This window comes from Halyomorpha halys, unplaced genomic scaffold, assembly GCF_000696795.3.
Source record: "Halyomorpha halys isolate HHAL.00 unplaced genomic scaffold, Hhal_1.1 Scaffold1462.1, whole genome shotgun sequence".
Lineage (NCBI taxonomy): Eukaryota > Metazoa > Arthropoda > Insecta > Hemiptera > Pentatomidae > Halyomorpha > Halyomorpha halys.
This window is the reverse complement of record NW_027107297.1, coordinates 286,613-308,762: the sequence shown is the minus strand read 5'-3', so window position 1 is coordinate 308,762 and position 22,150 is coordinate 286,613. Positions and strand designations below refer to the sequence as shown.

General features: G+C 29.0%; 2 protein-coding genes and 1 long non-coding RNA gene across 3 annotated transcripts in view; 2 read left to right on the top strand and 1 right to left on the bottom strand.

Moving 5' to 3' along the window:
* Positions 1 to 17,922, bottom strand: part of LOC106689765 (lithostathine-1) — a 68,525-nt gene extending 50,603 nt beyond the window's left edge. The window contains exon 1 of the mRNA XM_014434925.3: positions 17,766 to 17,922. Coding sequence (XP_014290411.1) covers positions 17,766 to 17,853 — 88 coding nt within the window. The 5' untranslated portion in view covers positions 17,854 to 17,922. The remainder of the gene's footprint in view (positions 1 to 17,765) is intronic.
* The window catches only part of barc (RRM1_TatSF1_like and RRM2_TatSF1_like domain-containing protein barc), a 140,274-nt gene that overhangs the window by 57,104 nt on the left and 61,020 nt on the right, over positions 1 to 22,150 (top strand). The window lies entirely within an intron of this gene.
* The window catches only part of LOC136795350 (uncharacterized), a 41,724-nt gene continuing 27,428 nt past the window's right edge, over positions 7,855 to 22,150 (top strand). The window contains exons 1-2 of the long non-coding RNA XR_010842939.1: positions 7,855 to 8,443; positions 21,261 to 21,446. This is a non-coding gene — a long non-coding RNA (uncharacterized lncRNA). The remainder of the gene's footprint in view (positions 8,444 to 21,260; positions 21,447 to 22,150) is intronic.

Here is a 22,150-nt window from a genome sequence, read left to right as displayed (position 1 = left end):
TAATTTATTTTTTTATTTTTATTTTAGTATGTATGTGATCATTTATCAATATTACCTATTGCCCACAACGGTGTGGCAGATTGTAATATTTATCAATAAATAAATCTCTTCTTAAAAAAAAAAAAAAAAAAAAATTCCTGAAATCATATTCTGGAACGACCTATCAATGACCTGTAGGTTTTTCTTATCATTGAAACATAAGTACTTAAGTACTCAATACAAATGGTTAGGAAACTATATGAACTATATACTGGATAGGTCTGTATACTGGACTGTTTTTTTTATATTGCATATTTTTAAAATAAAATTTGTGTAATCTCTGCAGGCGTTCATGTAGTGGAACTTTATTTGGGTACTTGTTACACGTACCTGCTTAACCGAATCATAAATGGTGTGGTAATCATAAATAGTGGTATGCCGAACCACCCTTTATGAAACAAAACATAAATGAATGTAAACAATTTATAAATATAATTAAATGTATATAAAATGTAAACCATTTATAACCAGGTCATATTGAATATAACTAAATACATAAATGTAAATATAATTGAATATATTAAACTATATTTACTCTAAAAACATTTTTGTATTCAAGTAGAGTTAAATATATAAAGCATTTATAATCAAATTATAAATGGTGGTCGAATTTACTAAATTTCTGCTCCGTTTTAATTTAAACATATAATATAATATATAGAGAAAGAATTATTCAACAGTTCTATTTAAAAAAGTAATTAGTTTAAATGTCATTCGCCGTATATCGTAATTAGGCTTTAGATAAAACTTGCCGTTTTTTTTTAAACTAGGGAAGTACATTTTTTAAAATTTATTTATTGACATTTATAATTGTACATAATAATATATGTAGTGAATTTTATGTAAGATCATAATGGTATGATACAGTCATGTAGAGAAACTACTTATTGGTAGCACTCTAAAAATATTTTTGTATTCAATTAGAATTAAATATATATAAAGCATTTATAATCGAATTATAAATGGTGGTGGAATTTACAAAATTTCTGCTCCGTTTTGATTTAAACATATAATATAATATATAGAGAAAGAATAATTCAACAGTTGTATCTACAAAACTAATTAGTTTAAATGTCAATCATCGTATTTTATAATTAGGCTTTAGATAGTAATTGTTTTTTTTTTTAAACTAGGAAAGTAAACTTTTTTTAAATTTATTTATTGACATTTTCAACTCTACATAATAATACATCTAGTGAATTTGATGTGAGATCATAATGGTATGATATATGTGGAGAAACTACCCATTGGCACCACTCTACAAATATTTTTGTATTAGAAGGTCTCCAGGTCACCTAGCAAAGTAAACTCAAAGACTTAGCTATAGTGAAATACTTTTGATATATAGTCCCTGTGATATAATTAGTCTCATTACAGGTGCGAGCCGGACTTTCATAAACATCATTAAACCAGTCGAACAATAAGAATACAGTTTTACAATAGGAGCCCGCGGGGCCAACGCCTCCTGAATTACTCCGGTGGTCTATTGCCATGAATAAAGGCCTGTTTGAATAATGAGCCCTATGTTCGTACGGCTTGAAGGGCGTGCCTCTACTTCCGAAACGGTGTGGCGAACTAACCCTCATCCGTAAATTCCTCCACCATCAAACATTATTCATGTGGCCGAAAGCCCACAACAATTGCAAACGAATCTAATTAGCGAATAACGTTGTTGTTATCCACAATTTTAATCTAAAATTCTTTTTAACACTATTTATGTATCTACAATGTTTTGCTTTCATTCTGTAATTCCTTTTATTCATTATAGTTGATATCTTGATTTTTGTTCTTAGCCCTGATGACGATTTTAAATTCTGGCCGAAACGTTGGCACTAATTTGTAAGTTTTTAATTAATTGCGTTCTTCACTGACCGCACGCCCAATCATCTTGTATACAAATTTGTGTTCAGGCATTAATCCGATTTTTATTTAATTTTCAATGATTATACAAATAAATACCTGGTCCCTTGTAGATTTTATCATAATCCGTTTCCAATTTTTCTTACGCATGTTAAAACGTATTTTACCCTGCGGATCTATATTTCGAAAAGGACTAGTCTGGTTTGGCCTAAATCAGGAGAAAAGATGAGAATTAGTGTAAAGTGGGTGTAGTATAGACTTCATTAGATACGTCCGTTTCGGCAAACCATTAGCCTTGGATTATAAGTAATTACTTATCTTCCGAATACCAATCTCAATACGACGTGATATGTGTAAGAAAACTTTTTTTTAAACTTTCTAACTTATTTTTAAAAAATATATTACTTTTAAATTTTACTTCTACAAGTCATAATCAAAAATTGATGGTAAACAGTCCATGATAGTTTTTTATTTATTCTCCACATCTCAACCAATCAAAATACCCCCTCTTTTTTTAAAATTAATACCAGATCGGGCTTGTGGGCCTTACATGGTTAATGTAAGAGTTGCCTTTTTTTAAACAATTGTAGGGGGATTTAGTCTCCCCAATTTAAAAAAACGACCTCTGACTATATACAATGTTATAAATAAAAAAAAACGAAAATAAAATAAATAGATTAAAATAATAATTCTTAGTAAAAGATAAAAATAAAGTTAATAACAAAAATTATGAAATTTGTTGATTAATCTAAATAAATAACTGACATCTAATAGAAAAAAAAAGAAAGTTAATTTAAGAAAAAGATGAAGAGAAAAAAAAATTAAAATAAAATGAAATTTTAGAGTGACAATTACGGAACTGATAAATACAGAACTTATAACGGAATGCCCTGCAGCAGCCAGGGCTTCAGTCTTCGGGTTGAGGTTGGGTTTCCCAAGTTGTAGTTACTGCTTCTTTAACTGTTGGTAACTGGAAGTGGAACTTGATGAATCTTATTTCATCCTCTATTATCTCCATTTGTAATTCCCCGATGCAATTGGCTGTTTCTTACAATCATTGCAATTCTTACGACTTTATTTTGAAAAGATTGTAATTTTTTCCTTTTCGTAAAGGATGCCGCTTTCCAGAATTCACATATATACATCAGCAGTTGCTTGAGAATTGTTTTAAACATAAGTAAGTACCAATGTTTGCTAATAAGTATTATAAATATTATTTATTTTTTAGAATGAAATTTTAGTTAGACATCCCATTGTACATTGTGTTATACTCATTTATTCTTGTATTGTATTGTTTGTACCCCATATTGTAGCATTGCTATTTTGTATGTCAGGAGGCTCTAGGGGATATATATTGGCCAAAATCTTACCTTAGCCATGTTATGTAATATGCAGATAGATTTTACTTTGCTTCGTTTAGGGTAAAAGATTTTTCTTTTCTATATCGCTTGGCCAAAGTAAGGGTATTCTTAAAGCTAAGTTTGCATCCTCGAATGTCTCAGGGATAACTTTCAATTAGTAAAAAACAATTTATATTATCCATATATATCATAAAGCTCTTATTCTCGTAATAAAATTTTATAGTATCTCTAAATTGCATGTATTAAAAAGCATGCTCGATTATGATAAGCTCTTAAACGCCTCCTCACCGCGAAGAAGCCGGATCATTGAACTGCTAAGTGGGAAGGGACTGTCGTGCAGTGAGGTAGCCAGGACTCCGATAGCCGTATCGCATAGGTCAGCTGCTCATTTAGGAAATATCTATTACAGCAATTGTGATATGGGTAATATCCGTATCTGTAGTGTGTGTTAGCGGTTTGATTTATCTCATATATATATATTTATATATATATATTTATCTCATATTTTGTTTAAAAAAATTGTGCATTAAAACTGAAAATTTGTAATTTTAAATTTGGGAAGACAATTTTTTTTTATTTTGGAATAAAATAGTATAAACAAAACGATCTTAGGAAGGGAATTTAATTTTAAATTCAGTTTAGTGTCTGTGCTTCCTCGACATCTAGACAACTTCTTCGCTTCACAAAGATTTTTATTTAAAAGTTTAGCCACCTATATTCCTTTTTATCCCGTGTGACTTCATCTGATAAAGAGGAAATTAAAATACTTACTGGCTAATTATAATTTCGAATTTGTTTCTTCTTTTTTTACAAATGCTTGTATTTTATATAAATCAAGTTAACTATTTTCGGTAAAAAAATTTGACTTTTTGAAATAATATTTGCGGAAGTATGAAAAGATGTTTTCTATTATTTAATAAAAATAATATAGCATTTTAATTTTTCAAGATATTTCAATAATGCTAATATATTTTAATATTATCCCACTCGATTCTGACTCTTAGCTGGGGATTATTTGACCTTAACGTTTTTAGTAAGAACATGGATTAGAAAGAGAGAAATTTCTTTTATTTTTAATAATTGTAGGTATGGTTAAAATTAAAACCAAATCAAATTAATTCAGTTTATTATATATTATGTTAATACCATATTATTTACTAAATATGTCATTATATTTTTACTTCCTATGGATAATTCTATTTGGAAATTCTAACTATTCTGAAGTAATAACATAACGCACTATTTGGATTGAGGAGGTTTCAGTAATGAAAACTTACTTTACCATCAACTGTTAATTGGTAAAATTATAACCTGAAATTTTATTAAATTTAAACATTTCAAACCATAAATATATATATATTTACTCTGTATTTTCGCATTTATATATATGCAACTGAAATTTTTATTAAACATAAACCGGCATCTAAATGAAATTCTGTGTATGTATAATAAAATCGTGTGTAAGCGACGTTCTTTATTAACTTGTATTTTTAAATAGGTAAATTAAAATATACCGGAGGCTCAGATCCAATTCGATATTTAAATTCAACAAAATCACCCACTGTTCTTGTTTAGGGCATATCTAACAAAAAAATATTTTTTTTTTTTTTAATTAAAAAAAAGGTTATTTTGAAATGCACGTGTTCCAAAGATATCGTAGATAGGAGTTTCTTTCTATAGTGTGGTCCCTCTGTTAACTGTTCAAAATCCAGTAGGGTTGTCAAAATCTATTTAATACATCAAATTCAAAGTTTTAAAAAAAATGATTTAGATGTGCCATTATTCAAGCAAAGCAGCAATTAAATAGCTAAATATTTTTAACTAGATTTGGTAGTGGAATCGGTATTGTATTTCTCATGTAGCTTCAAAGTTTAATGAAAGATACCCACGAATTAATTTAACAAAACATTTGACCCGTTCTTAGTTTAATAGATAATTAGTCAACTTTTCTTTCAATTATTTCTGAAATTTCCAAAATGTAGGTCTTTGAAAGTTAAATATTTATTATATGGTTTGGAAATAACGATTTGTTAAGCATAAATTAATGCCATGTCTTTCTAACACTTAAAAGGAAAATGTCGTTGATTTATAGTTTCCATAGTGACATGTACTGTGCCTTATCGCCGTATATTTATGTCCTAACAAGTACAAACTCTGATTTTCTATTCCTGACACTGGCATTCCTAAGATAATGACCCCGATAGTGATGTAATTAAATCATGAAGGCATTCCATCGGCCGATCAATGGACCGATGACTCGGAAGAAGAATTGACTGCAACAAAACAATGGATCCTTCCAATCTTGATTCTGTGTCAAATGCACTGTTTATATAAAAGTAACGTTTTGGGTTTTTAATATTACACTGATACTTAGAATCGGTTTGTTAATTATAATTACTATCTAAATCAGAAATACTATATTGGGGAATTAGCTTTAAAAAATATATTAAAATATAATATTTTACTCCTAGCTATCGGATTTTCCGCTGTGAATTTAATTTACTGTTTTAATTTCCTAAAGGAAACTAGAAACTATTCATAAAGTTACTATATTTTCCGGTACAATATATCCTTATTTTTAATTGTTGTTACTACGTAATTATTCATGCGAGAAGTTTACAAGGTATCTATCAATCAACAAAATTGGCGAAAGCTAGAAGTCATTTTTCCCCAACATTTTCATTGACAATGAGATAGCTTGTTTTGTAGTAATTGAAATTTTGTAATTGAGAGAATGAAAGACATTTCATGTATGAGGGCTTAGCTGTGCAGGAATCGATATGTACTGCCCTTTCAGTGAGGTAATGTAAGGGATTATCTTTATTCCGTCCGGCAATTCTTTATATATACACTTTTTTTTTCTGTCGCCGCTATAGACCGTGGATATCGTTCGCCGCGTGATACAGTCCCAAAGAACTACAAACACGATTCATGATGAAAGAATACAGGGTAGGGTCAGAGGCCTACGGCTGTTGAGTTGCCTCCAAGTTGACGGGCCCCAAAGACTTGGGGGGAGAGGTCGAATGATCCTATCCAAGTACTGACCACGCTCTTTATTTCAACTTTTATTATTGATGTATATATTTTTAGTTTAAACTTCATTATTTGAGCGTAATGAAAATTTTGTGAAGGATACTGAAAATGGTCACTGGCAGAAAGGTAGGTTAGAACTTAGATTAAAGCCGTAAAGCATATGGAAATCAAGGTCGGTCCTGGTTTTTTATTTTTAAAATATTGTCAGATAAAAAAATATAAAGATTAAAAGAATAAACTAAACACAAAATTAAAAAAAAATTCATAAATATGTAATGTATTTTACTTATTTAAATAAACGTAATTAATTACATTTTAACTAAAAAATCATTCTGTAATCGGATATCTTTTGAATTTGGAAAAAAGGGTAATTTTAGTGTAATAAATATATGTATAAATAAATGTATTTTAGTGTATATAAAATGTATTCAAAGTTGCATATCATAAATTCTTAGTAAACTATCACAGGTTTTCCGTATTCCTTGATTTATTTGGTATTTTTTCCTTGTTCTTTAATTTATTAAGTATCCTGAATCTTATAAAAGTCAGTAATTTCCATAAACGAAATCGGTAGGCGCCATGAATCTGATTATTAATTTTAAAAATATTTAGAACATATATATTTTTTTCCTGTATTCTGTCCATCCTAGAGGTGAGAGAGGTATTAATTAGCATAATTAGAGCACAGTTGTTCCAAGCAAGGGTTAGCATTAACCTGCTAACGAGCTTCTGTGAGGTGCAACAAGACTTCTAGGATGTTGCCTCTTGTATTTTCTTTAAATGTCTTTTATTGAGTTGTAGTACATGATCAGATTTTTTTTTCTTTTTTCAGCTTCACTCTTTGGATAAGATTATATCGTAATTTTTCTTTAAAATCTTATCAGTATACTTTTTTTGTTTAGCAAAAATGCATTTTTCAATAAAAAAAATTGTGGACATTTTTTTTTCAAAAGTTGTTGATAAAATATTAAAGCTAAATATTAAAATCTAACATTACCATGTATCCTTCAGCTATTGTAAAGGTAAAAAAAAGTTTAATAGTAAAGTTCCATAATACCACCACTGTCTGTATTTTAAAAAAAAATTATCTCTTAATACCCCATTTACTACCAATTTTTGACCATGTTTACCAATTGGTTGAATTCAACCGATTGATATGAAAAATATATCATGAAATTTCTGTTTAGAATTCATGAATTCTTATAATACGACCCAACCTTCGCTTTAAAGCGAGTTATAAAGAAATTAATCCATTTACTGTGGTGGAGTGAGGTCATAGTAGGAATTATGAGCCATTCCAAGTTAAAAATCAAACGGATCATGGATGTAGTGAAAGACACTTTAATTTATTTGATGCTTGTTTTCTATCATGGTATAAATGTGAGGAGAGAGAATCAGCAATAAGAAACCAGAAAGAAAATTTCACTCTGCTTTATTGTTTAAGTTGTTAAAATTTATAAAACAAAAACTGCAGACAGATGATATCTGTAACCCCAGTGAATATGTGGTTAAGTCAAAATTCCTTACTTTTCAGGGGACAACTTTTAAAGTTTAACATTTATGTAAAATCAGGTGTTTGTGGTAAATCATCGAAATTTCGTCAATACTACCAAAACGTTGGTAACTTGTTACTTGTTTTACACCAATTTGATATGTCTTATCACTAATTAGATAATAGAGTTAACTAATTGTTCACTGACCGTTGACAACAGACTTGACCAATAACTCTGTTTTAAAACGTTGACTGACTTAGACACTTATGCACAATGAAGATGTTGCCTCTGTGATTCTCTTAGACCACTTAACTCATTTTGACCAAAATTCGACTTAACCACATATTCACTGGGGTGACAGATATAACAATTAAAAGGGAAGAGGTTATCCGAGAACGGGAAGTAATAGATCATACTCCGTTTAGGTTTCACAGTACATAGTGGGATCGATCTAGTATAGGATCTAAAAGTATCTTTGGCAAAAAAAAATCTTTAGAGTCATATCAAACGCATTCCTATCATTCATGCTTAAAGAAAAGCGCTTGGCAACAGCAAATCACCATTTTTTCAGATAAACTAAACCAGAGTAATTGGATCCTAAAATTTCTTAAATACCTCGCATAATGGAGAAAATGGAACGTACTGTTGGATTTTTACGTAAGTAATAGAAAATAACTCTTATTAACAGATTTTCTAGAGGGATTGGGATGACACATAGGTAAGGCACTGTGCTACTGACTCCAAGAACTCCTCGAGTTCGAATTCGGCTGTTGCAGATAATTATTTTTTATTTCACTGTAACCGTGAGTCAACCCTCCGGAGCCCTCCTTGAGCTCATAAATTGGGTACCTCGAATTAGGGAAAAATCTGGTGCTAGACCGTGATCTCAAGATTATTTTAAAGAAAATCACCTCCTTATATAAATGTTTTTTCTAAAAACAGTACTTGCATACCAAAGTACTGAACCGTTCATTGGTTCTAGCATTTTACATTATTATTATAATGGGTTTTTTCCATACACAGATGGTTAGCCTTTCATTTCTCGTGTTTAAACACCTGCTACTTAGTATAATGCAACAGTTTCTTTAATTTACAATTCTTTGCTTGTATTTAGTTCCACAACTATGATCTTATGCTGGACTTTAGAACCAAAATGTAAATCTGATCAGAATGCAACGCACTGGTTTCATTGAATTGGTCTGATGGATGAATCAAATCTGTTGCACGAATCTGCTGAATTTAATGGGTCTTGCTACACACGATTCGTAATACCCTACAGATAATTTCTTAGTGCCGTATTAGCTAACATTTATTGAGGAGTTATAATCTCTGTGGAACCACTTGTCTGATTTTGACATAATTAGTGCAAACCTGTCTTACATTTTTCCTAGAGATGTTAGTTTATGCCCAGGGATAGTGGGATAATTTGTTCTGTAATAATAAATAGGATGCGAGTCCATAATGTTGGAAAGGATTTTCTATAATTGTCGAAAAAAAATCCCCTATACTCACGGAAAATGAGAAGTGAACAATTTGTTTGAAAAATATTTTATTAAAAAAATCGTGAAATTGATTGAATAAAATAACTTTCTATCAATTTAACACTATCTTAGTATATTATTAATGATAATAATTATTATGTTGTAATAATATAAGTCTTCAAAAGTCAAAGTTGGTGTATAGATTTAATAATTTTGTATGTTTGAATTGATGTTACATTAAATTGCTTTTTTAATTTTTAATATATGTTGTAAATACCATAAAAGTGAATAAATATAATATAAAACATAAATCATTTATTATATATATTATTTTCCAATTACAGTATTATTTATGAGCCTGATCTTGCCTTTTGAAGTAGCATACGTTTTTTTAAAATTTTCTGGCCTCAAACGGGTCTAATTGCAATTATTTTAGCTCTTTACCCTAGAGATCTGTCACATTAATCTTTTAAGACTGAAGATAGAAGTACATTAATAGAAGTCTGCTCTGGCTAAGAACTCAGAAACATGCCAAGAATCGGTTTATGGAGCAAGTGCAGGCACTAGCCCTATTTATAATAGGCCTATTAATGTAAAACATAATTAATATTAATGAAAAATTAAGTGCACTTTGGACAATTATTAGCGTCGAGCGTCCAAAATTTTATTTTTGTTTTAATATGAACCATATGTCTAGGTTTAAATAAAGGTCTAATGTCCTTGTTGTTTGATATTGTTCACCTGGCAGAATTAGTATAGAATTTAAATTGTTTAATTTGATTAAATGAGAGCTATTTATTTGCTACCTGCGAAATTATCGCCGGAAAAGGAATGTGAGAAGAACATTGCTCATTGTTTCTGAATGTTTTTATTGAGATTCGGCGCTTAATATTAAAATTTGATGCATAAAAAATTGATATGATATGATAAAGAAATATGAGTTCCCACCTCTTAGTTTACTAATCAAACTAAATATTTAATAATTAATTGATTTTAAACAGAATAAAACGAAATAATCATATAGTATACACGATTCTAGAATCTATAACTGAAATATGCCCTATACGTTAAAACACCCTCGTGACGAATTCGCCTTAAATACTTTTTTGTAGTTTTCGAGTTGGTATAAAAAGCTGTATGTTTTCAAACAATCTGGAAACACTTCAAAAATGTATTTAGAAACAATTGGATTTAAAATAATAAGGAAGATAATTTTGCTAATAATAATTTTACGAATAATGCTTTTTGGGCTAAATTTAACGATTTTGATTTTCGTTGCATCATACTTAAAATAAATTTCTTTTAATATACCCCTAACGGTATGTGTGCCAGTAATTATTTATTTAAATTTTATTTTGTTTCTTACTTAATTTACAGTTAGAATTAACAAATTTGAGGTAAGGCTATGCATTTATTAAGATGAAGAGTACACTTCAATGTAAACAAACAAACAGACAAGTAAACACAAGTGATGAATATATATGAATATTGCGATCTAGTTTCAGGTAGCTCTTCCTAGAATAAGCTTGTTTTAGAGATCGTTCACTGTTATGGTTTTCAACTTGGATTTTGGGATACTTGGAGGGTTAGAGATATCACCTTCAGGGGATGTTTATTGGCGCCACTTATTTATTTAATACTGATTATTCTCATTAAATTATATTTGAAAAAAATATTAAATGTGTTTTTTCATAATTAAGCTTGAAACAATATTGAAAACCCATATATTTTTATTAGATAATTAATCATATAATCGAACAATTAAAATTATAGTTATAAAAATAATAACATAATTTATTAGTGATCTAAAATTAAAATTAAACTTAGAAGCGTTCAATCAAATGTTTTTATAATCGATTTAATGTTCTGACCTGTTTTCCTCTTGGTAATCTTTTTTATTTTTATTATTACTGTAGTATTTTACATTGAGTAATAATAGCTAACAAATATTTATGAACATTGTATAAATTGATATATGATATGATAATTGTTGAAAATAAAAATTTAACGTCTTGTTAAATGTGTTTTTTTTCCTTGAAAATGGCTTCAAGATGTAATTAATTTTTAAGTGTTTTATGAAAATAATTGGAAACGGTCCATTTATGATAGTTAAATTTCAGTATCATTAACATCTCGTACAAGAATAAATAATTACAGACTAAAATATGACACCTGCTAGATATAATTTTTAAAAACTACCCACCACTACGAATTTTAATTGATGTCATGCGTTTATTCTCGTACTAATATCCCCTTGGAATATTTCGGATTCAGTACAACTCTTTGAAGATTTTTGTTTAGCCTGGATTTTTGTCTAATAGGGCTGTTCCTGGAAGTGGTTACGTTTCTTTGGTAGATACACCTGGAATTCTCAGACATCAACTGAAGAATTACAAAATAAAGCTTAGAAAAATCGTTTCCCTTGCCACTTGACATTTAAGCATTCTGGTTCTACATTAATGAAGATATATTGAACATCTAGAGATCAGATGAAATAAAACAGACAGCATTGTTTACATCATTTCCTAACGATGATGCCCTCTCGGAGATTCTCCATTGCCAATGTTATTTATAGGTCTATTAGGTTTTTATAATGATGTATTTTTTCCCCTTTTTGTCTTGTCTGTTTTTTTTTTTTAATTTCTAATGGAACACATTTTAGTGCTTTATAATTCTATTTTTGTGTTAGTAAAGCACTTTGCCAAACATGCTATGTATTTATACCTTTTTTGTTCGTCTTGCAAGCTTTATGAAGATCTAAATGAATAACTTTCCACTTGATTTAATGGCAATAATTAACCCTCCACTTGCCAAAAAAGAACTTAGGATGTGTGTAATGTTCCTTCTTAAAAAAAACAAAACATTTTTTCAGTTATGTCTCTCTCATTGTGGATGTGAGGTATGTCTGGCGTTGTTGAATTCCCTATAATACACTCTCTCGACAAACTGTCGCACGAAACAATTATACCGATGAATATATCTTGAATTTTTTTTCATTAAAACTCATCTGAATCTACCAGCTTTTTATTTACAAGACCATTTAAATTTAGTTTATAAGAAAAACTATAAGAAAAAAAAATATAGAAATAAACACTACAAATTATTTTTCAAACTTCGTTTATGTTATAAAAGACTTAATTGATATGATTATTATTATTTGATTGTATTATTGTTTAATCATTAATTCGATAAACCTTTAATGTATATAACCTCAATTATACATGCTCGATTCCGTTACTAGAATTTGGATTCTAGCCAAAAATAAATAAAAATAAGTTAGTTATTTTGGAAATAATGATTTTGATTGTATATTGATGTATGGAAATGAAATTTATTTCCATAGTATATTTATATTTTTTTTATTTTAAATTTAATAACAGATCTATTACGCCGTTACTAGCCTTGAGGCTATAACCCTGCTTTAGTATATACTTTTTTATAGTCCTCCGATGGAAATAGCAGTTACTTCAAAGTCAAGCATTATAATAAATCAATACTGAAGCAAAAATTATAGGTCCGAGAAACTTCTCCTTTGAAGAATTATTATGTATACATTTTATATTTCATGATTTAACTTTGTTTCTCTGCTTTATAAATAGGATTTAGTTTACTTTACATTTAATGTGTGACACGGATTTTACTCTAGCTGTCTATTATTAAGGCTAGTTCGTTAAGTGTTAGAAGTTGACTTTGTTTGATGTAAAATATTCTATAATATGCAAATTATGATCGAAGTAAATAGGGTATTATGCACAAGAACTGGTCAACAATAATAGTGATCAAAACTGCTAGACGAATTGATAAATCATTTTATAACACTGACCGGTCATTTTTCATAATTTCGGAACCTAATAGGTCATAATTGGTACATAATGTCTAAACCTTTTTGTCATTTTACATGATGATTGTTCAGTATGATGACATACGATGTAAAATATAAAATTCATCATGTGGTTCATTTGGTGTGGGTATTATTAAAATTATTGACATGAAACAATAAATATTACGAAAGAAATAATTATTGCTATGTATAAAAATGATAGGTTTAGTTATAAATTTACTGAGCTTCTATTTGTTTAATTAAATAGTTTGCCAGTTTCGAAGGTGAAATTCTTTTCGTTATATTCCTCATTAATTGCTTTGCCCTTATGTTTTTAACATTTTCTCATATCCAATATAATTAACATCATCATACTAAAGCGTATTTCTGGCCTAGGAATATTTACGATAGTATCTTTAACTTTAATTTGGTCCAGTCGCCTAGGGAGTACAGGTCTTATGTCTGTTCCAAGAACTTGGCAGCTCGGATCTTTTATCAGCCTTCGATGGAATTTTTTATCAGATATCCTTTTTTTCTTAATTTACAACTTTATCTTTTAGTATAAATAAACTGGTAAGAATGCCGACCACATTCTTTTGTTCTATACATAAGATTTGTTTACTGTTTAAACTATAAACAAATAATGGAAAAAATATTTAGCTGTAAGAAAAATGAAACGTTATATATTTGACGTAAAATATTAATAATTATCATCTCCAAAATATTGTTATGCTATATTGAAATCTTTACTTGTGAATTATATATATTTTATATGTAGATCTTTATTTAAAATTTTTCACATATAGGCCTCCCATAATAGCATCATAACGAAAAACTTTATTTATAGTCAACCGCAATGTGGATTATCCATGGTGAGATAAATGAAAAATAAGTAGCATTTGCAGTGGAATAAACTAAGCTATAAGCTGAGGTTGTGTTGCTATGTATCCAGGATAGGAGGTTGGGTAACCAAGTCGATTGTGAGGCCAATTTTGGTCCATCGCTCGCTAAGTCTGTGGGTGGAGTTCTTTGCACCATGGACTTTGAAGCGATTGCAATAGACAAAACTTTCAAGTAATAGTTTCTGACATATTTTATATGGATCTTAAGTTATTAATGATCCACGTTCTTTTAATTCTCCTGGATGTGAGTTTTTTGGCCCTTTAAATAATTATTGTTGTTTTTTACGTAGGTAAATAAGCCGTATATATGTATTTCATTACGATGTGTACTCAGCAAGGGATTGATATATTAGCAAAAAGTAATTCATATTATTCTTTCACGATATATTTTCCTGACCCCCAAAAAAAAACGCGAAAGTGAAATATTGAAATCAAATCATCAGCCATGCTCTGCAGCTTTACTTTTTCATATTTACGAACTAAATTTACTAAATAGTACAACTTATACATTGTAGTTGATAAACAAATTAAATTGCATTTTAAGTTAGCCAAAATCTAAATTGAAAAAGTGTCAGAAAATCGAAAAAGTTGGTTTGAAAATTTATTTTCTTCATGAGCCTATATCTCGAATACTTAATAAGTGATTTAAAAACTAAAAAAATAGTTTTGAATATATGTATTACTTATCTACCCATACCTCACTAGAATGCACCTGATACTAAAACACAGTGTATAAACATAGTATGCATTTAACCAACAAGAGCATGGATGAACAAAATCATTTTTCCAGACTAGTTTAAAAAATACTGTGTATTGTTCAGGTTCGAGTGTCTCGGATTAAAAAAAATAATAGGTATATGCTACTTGTTAATGATAATGCTACAAATAACTCTGAAGAAGTTTTAAAATCAGCTAATAGACAAATCATTGCAAATATTTTACTACCGAACGTGATTGCTCTCATTAAGATTATGGGTCAATGTAGAATGGAGAAATAAATAACAAAGGTGATTTTCAGTTCTAACTTGTTTAATTGAAAGAAATGATGGACGAGGTATGCGACCTATGTGTTTTTGCGTAAATTTTGTCTTGTTTAGTCTTTATGAAACTGCAACTGCATGGCTGTCTGTAAAACTATGCACTCACTTCAAGTCAGGGACTGACTCTGAGAAACTGTTAGTTAACACTAGTTGGTGATTTAAACCAAATTGACGAACAAGAACAAAAGATGACGAAGAACGGGCTTTGTTTCATTATATAAATTGGTGAGATATGTTCCTGGAAGGAGAAATATTATTGATTGGATCAATTGTGATGCTGATGATGTTGGCCTTGAGTACTTCATTGATGAGAATATTGTCAACAAAGCAAGAGGTAGTGAAGCAGTAGATTATGGATATGGAGATGAGGACGAACCAACCGCAGAACAGCTAATTCATCATGAAGTTACACTGGGATTTGTTATATTATCTTTTTAGTTATTTAGAGTTATACACTAATTTGTTTTTCTCAAAATCCAAACTTAGTTAGGCTGTTTATTTTCAAAAAGTGTAATTTATTTTTCTTTTCCCTATCATCACCTACTCATTTTAAAAAAAATAATTACTTGTTCTTATCGTACATTAATTATTAGATGATTAAACATTTCTTGTTAAATGTGTTTTTTCCTGATTCTATATTTATATATTTTATTTAATTATTAATTATTTATATTTAGATATTTTTTTATACATATGGGTTTTCCATGTCAGTATCCTTGGCAATCACGCCACTGAGTGCTACGGGTATTCTGGAGTTGACTGTCCCGTGTATATTATTGTACCATATTTTGAAAATATTTTGTTTCAAGTTAATTTGGAAAACCATGAACGCAGTCTAGTGTTGCGGTTTAGTATTTATTTCTTACGCATTTTTAAGACGTGATTACCAACGCTACTCTGATGTGTTTTCCAAAAGGTCGTTTAGAATAGATTTGAAATATTTTAAAAGTCTTAATCTTATCATTTCCGTTATGTCTATAATACAATATAAATATATTTATAATATAAATTTTAATAAGTGTCCCCTATATGCCCCTTGTGTTAATATTTGTGTTGTAAGTTTTTTCTTCCGTAAAGAAACGAAAAATTGTTTATTTTATTTGTCTTAACACACAGTTGAAGGTACTGACCTGTTATTTATTATTGTACAATTTAAATATAATCATTGAAGTATATTTTCTTCATAAAGTCAACTAATGAATAGTCTTAAATTTAAACAATTTGTTTAAACACATTAATTAACAAATTAAAATATTTGTTTTTTATGAATTTCTATGATCTTATTATTAAAATTTGAATTAAAATATGTCTTCGTGATGAACAAATTTTTTATTCTCTTTTTTTATACAGAACTTTATTTTAATTACATTCATTATAATTTTCTTGATAAGAATAAATTAACATAATAATATTTTTTGTTTGTGTATGTTTTCGTTTCTGTATTATGCCAGCGTAAAAAAATATTAGTAAATTGTTTTCATAATTTTCACGGACTCATTAATGTTACTCCTCGAAACCATGAAAAAAACTATTTTATGTAAGATAGAAACTAAATTGTACTTATCGATGTAATTAAGGCAAACAAATGAAGCGTAATATTTTATTAATATAGGCACAAATTAAGTTATCATAAATTGATTTAACTTTTTAAATTTAAAACTTAACCTATGTTGTTAGTAAATATTTTGTGTGCCTCATTTACTCTAACTAATTATTAATAATTTGATTTAATTACAAATAAAAAAGTAGTTGTCATTAAAATTTATTCCGTGCAAGAAATTTTCTCTTGAAACCGGAAGTATTTACGTATATTAAGTCAAATAATTGCATAAAATGAGATTATAAATACAGTCAAGTATATATTAATCAATTTAATTACTAGCAATAGGTACAGACAAATATTCCAACACCCCAACTATTTAGTTATTTATGTTTCAATTTAATCATAGTTTTTATTCATTGCAACACGGACTTTTGTTGACCGAGAAAAATAATTTTCCCATTTCTATCTACATCTTATAATATAAGTAAATATGTAAGTAATATTTTTATATTGAAATTATGTATCAATCAATAGTTTTTTGTGTTTATAAATGCCAATGAAGTCCTACTTAATTCAATTCAACGATCGCTTTAAAAAAAAAAAAAAACTCTAGGTGCTAAATTTTACAAATTTGTAACTACTTAAGATCAGCTTGTAAACCGTGATTTTGAGATAAACCCTTTAGGTTATTGATTTTACAAATTTTTGTCTAACTACGTAGGACCTGCTTGTAAGCTGTGATTTTGAAAAAAAAAACAAAAAAACTTTTAGATGGAAGAATTTAAAACTACTTACGTGTAATAAATACTGAAAGTGAATCCTAAATTTCTTTCATCATGGAACATATTAAAAAAAATGTTAATTTTATTACCAAAAATTTAAATACTCAATCTTCACAATGCAGGATGGTGCACTTCTCTCTTTATTAATTAATTTAGTTTAGTGAATTTTTTAAAACCTTCTATTTTGCCGGCTTCATTATACCACTTAATCATAATATATCGAACGAATATTACATTAATCGATCCTGTATCGATTAACGTATCTAGTAATTTGAATCGATTTATCAAATGATAATATATATTTTTTAAATAAAGATGTTTTTTTATTTATTATTATTTACTATTCATTACAAAAAAAAAAGAAGAAAAAAATCACTTCAATAGTGTGCCTTAATAGGCCGTAATACTCACTGTTATTGAGCCTATTAGGCACCGCTGCCACGGACAGTCCCGCAAAAGACGTAAGGAAGAAGATGGTAACCATAAGATGGGAGAACATGGTAACAGTATCTCATCCTGGCGGGGACTGCCCGCCGGTCTCTCCGCTCTGCCGTTCGATAGCAAATTATCGATACATCGCTCGCCCGGCAATCGAATTGCCGCTCCCCAAGACAGTCTGTCTGCCAGAAGCGGTCAGTTCCTTCTGTGTTGACAGTAGCAATTTCTTCTCTTGTGGCCGATTTGATACACATATTATGTAACTTACTGCCTAATGTGTTGCATTTTACGTAAATTTATTGTCCCTTATCTCCAGTTTTATTTTTATATATTGGTGTCAAGAGCACTTATGATTTATTGTGTAGTAAAATGCATTTCCCATTCTTAAGATATTATCCTTGATGATGCACTTTTGTATTGCATCACTTTATTTTCCCACCGGTTTGCTTGGTTTTTATTAAATAGTCCAATCCATTTGTAATTTTAAAAAAACCCTAATTTTAATAAATTCAGTTAAATCCACAAAATTTTGAAATCAATTTAGCTGAAATCGTTCGTATTAGCACACGCTACACATTCATTTTGTTTACAATTAAAGGTTATTCTTGCTACAATTCTCTTATAGTCATTGGTGTATTAACTGTATAATTTAGACCAATGCCGTGTATAACTTTCGAAATAATCCTGGGGAACGTTCTCTGTAACGACAATTTTTCATATTTTCCCAGTTGTTTTCGTAAGCTACTTCTTATTTTTGTGAACTAGTCATATCTCTGTTGAGGAGTGCGAGTAGCCGCGGGGTAAGGCCCGCGGCTACTAACTCCTAGGACCCGAGTTCGAATCCTGTTGGACAGAACTGTACGTACTCCCTTACAAAATACTGAACCTCTAACCATTCATGGGTTGTAGTGGTACAGATTTAATTTTTAATTTAATCAAATCTTTTATTTGTAAAAAACATTAGTTGTGTTAAATATTATATTTTTTTCAGTTTATTTGTATTACTTATTACGTTTAAATGCCATTTAGTATACTTATAATATTAGTTAATAAAGTTATAATATTGGTATATTTATGATATAATTTAGTATATGCAGGTATATATCGAAATAAAAACTGCTTAGAATTTAAATTACGTTTGGATTTACCACTTTCTTCAACAAATAGAAGGAAAATCTAATTTGTGGAATTAAATCAGTACCACTTACCGAAAGTGGTTTTACCTTTTTTTTTTCATTACTTTTGAGCTTTCATCACAATTAACTTTGAAATAAAATAAAATAAACAAAATTAATTTTTAATAAATGCTTTTAAAAAATAAATCAATTTCTCAAAGTGATTATGATAAACACCGGGGAATCGTTTTTACCAAGATGGTTATTCTCAGATCTATTAAGAATGTACTATTAAGAATGTATTTATATTGTGTAAATAAAGTATTTGCACCTGAAAATATAATTAATTGTAAATTAAAATATAATATAACTTTAAATAATTAAATATAAAATAATCATCGAGTTCATATTATCGTTTCTATGAGCACGTTTACCCTATTTATAAAGTATATAAATATGATAGACAGATCTGTAACATTTCTCATAAAGTGATTTCCGATGGATAATCTTGCAAATGTATTGTTCATTATTGTATTCAGATGATTTATTGTATAGTTCGAGTTTTATCCGATCTGTAACAGGTGTTACACAGATTTAATTGAATGCAAAAAATATTTATGTTGAGCCAACTGCATTGTAAAATTATATATAAACTATTGATACACCTGTGTTAAAAGTAATTGAGGAAACAATATTCATTCCACATCGATTGTAAATAATGAATTGTGTACGATTTATAAATGGATGCCTGCTTTCATATTGCAATCAATAATTATGCGTTTTTCCTTCGAGGTTTTTGTATACTCTAGGAGTACAAAGAATATAAAATAATAAATAGCTCAAAAAAACTTACATCTGCAATTTATTTTAAAAATCGGTCTGCATCGATTTTCTGCACCAATTTTCTAACGCACTTAATACGAAGATGTTAATTGATCTAGCACTGGCTAATTGATTTAATGAAGTACTATATGAAACTTCTAACTTTTTAGCTAGGACCTTTGAACCTTCTAGAAGTCATATGTGTAATGAAAAAATAAATAAAATAAAATAAAAACCTAAACCGGATTCATTATATTATAAATCACTGTATATTCGAAATCATTTTATTTATTTTTTTAATATTAAATTTTATCATTTATTTTCAAACAGTGGTAATAGAGATACGTACTACACATCCACAATACGAACTACACATCCACTATACGGACTACACATCCACTATACGAACTACACATCCACTATACGCACTACACATCCGCTATACGCACTACATATCCACTATACGCACTATACATCCGCTATACGCACTACACATCCACTATACGGACTACACATCCACTATACGGACTACACATCCACATCTTGTATATGTAAGGAGATATAAATTGAATGATAGAAAAATAATAAAAAAATTAAACTTAAACTCGTATCTTAAATACAACCATTCTTATAATTTTTAAATTTTATTACAGATGTATGTTATATATTTATGTGAGGTAGGTTTTATGTATGTATCGGTATTGATTACTCGAAGTTATTCTTATTCATGGCTTACTTCTTGAACATTATTTGGTCTGTTTTATTTCTGAATGGTATAGATATATGGTATATAAAAGTCAAGGTTGTCGGCGAAAAATATTTTCTATAAATTACATTTGTTGTGGACATTTTTCTGTAAATATTTATTATAATTATTCAAATATTTATTTTCTAATTAAAAAGGTATTTTTGTGAATACTATATATTTGAAAGTATACATATTTACTTTAATTTACTATTTATTTCTAATCGCCGAGTTCTGTGCGCAAAAAATGCAAGGAGCACATGATTCTGAATTCATTAGATGTATAATGTAATATTTTGGGTACTGTTGTTTATGTATGTATATTAAATTGTAATTAAATAAACTAAATTAGGTTAGTTTATGGGTAATATATTTTTTTCTCGAACTGAATCGCTTAGAAAGATACAATTTGGGTCATGGTTAAGAAGGGAGTCCCTGATGTCATCTGTGAAGCATTCACACTTATTAACAGATAATCTATTCTTGGAAACGTAGCTAAGGCTCTTTAAAATTTAAAGTGCTTATGTTCTTAGGATACATTGGTATGTAAATCTATACCATTCTTTATATTGGTATTGTTAATCATCCCTTCAGATTAGTCAGTATAAATTATATTAATTAATGCTTATGTTACAATGCTTAATGTTTCTTCTTACTTCCGTAAGGTTTGCTGACTCAGCTAATAACCCGGGGTATTCAGTAGGTTTATGAAATTGTAATTACTTTTAAAAATAAATAACAATATGTACTACTATGTATGTATACTATGTAATATGTAACTTTCAGACCTTTGAAGAACAGACTAAATAGGAGGGTAATAAAGGAAACCAGGGTTAAGTGCAATATTGTGTTTTACATTCCAACAGAAGTAAGAGAAATCAACCATCTGCGATAACTTTCAGGGAATGAAACGGAATTCAACGTTCCTTTCCTAAGGACGGAAATCTGACAGAGATTCACGAATTCGTTGTGGTATCTTAAAATAATATTTTTAAATAATTGCAACTTAATTTGTACCTTTTTTTCTACTTCTGCGTTTTTTTCTAATTACAAAATAAGTTTGTACTGCTATAACCCATAAAGGATCGGGGATGCAGTACTTGTTAAGGAAGTACTGTTACTAGACAAACGGTTGTGCAAGGAGGTGATTCGCTCAGAATCACGTTCGTCCTCCAGATTTTCCATAATTTAGGATATACACCATAGGCTGCCTGTACCGCGGAGTTGAATCACGGCTACCATGACAGAATAAATGATTATCTGTCACAGCCGGTTTCGAACCTCCTTACCTCAAAATCGCACTCTCACCAGATCATCAGTTAATTAGTGTGTTTTTTCTATTATTAACGTTAAAATCCAGCACTGTGTTCCATTCGGAGTATGTGGATAAGATTATAGAATGTATATATTTTTTTATATAAAGGAAGTCTCTGAGCTTGCAATCTGAAAATCATGCAAAAATTTAGTTGATAAAAGATGAACTCTTAGTATAAATTTAGAAAGAATTTTCGAAAAATGCAGGTGTGAACCAGAAGTTAAACTGAAGAGATTTTAAGATTCATTTACTCTGGTATCTTTCACTGGAAATATGAAAGATGATTTGCTGTTGCCATGCGCTTTGTATTAAACTTAAATGATGAGAATGCGTTTGATGTGATTCCAAAAGTTTTTTTTTT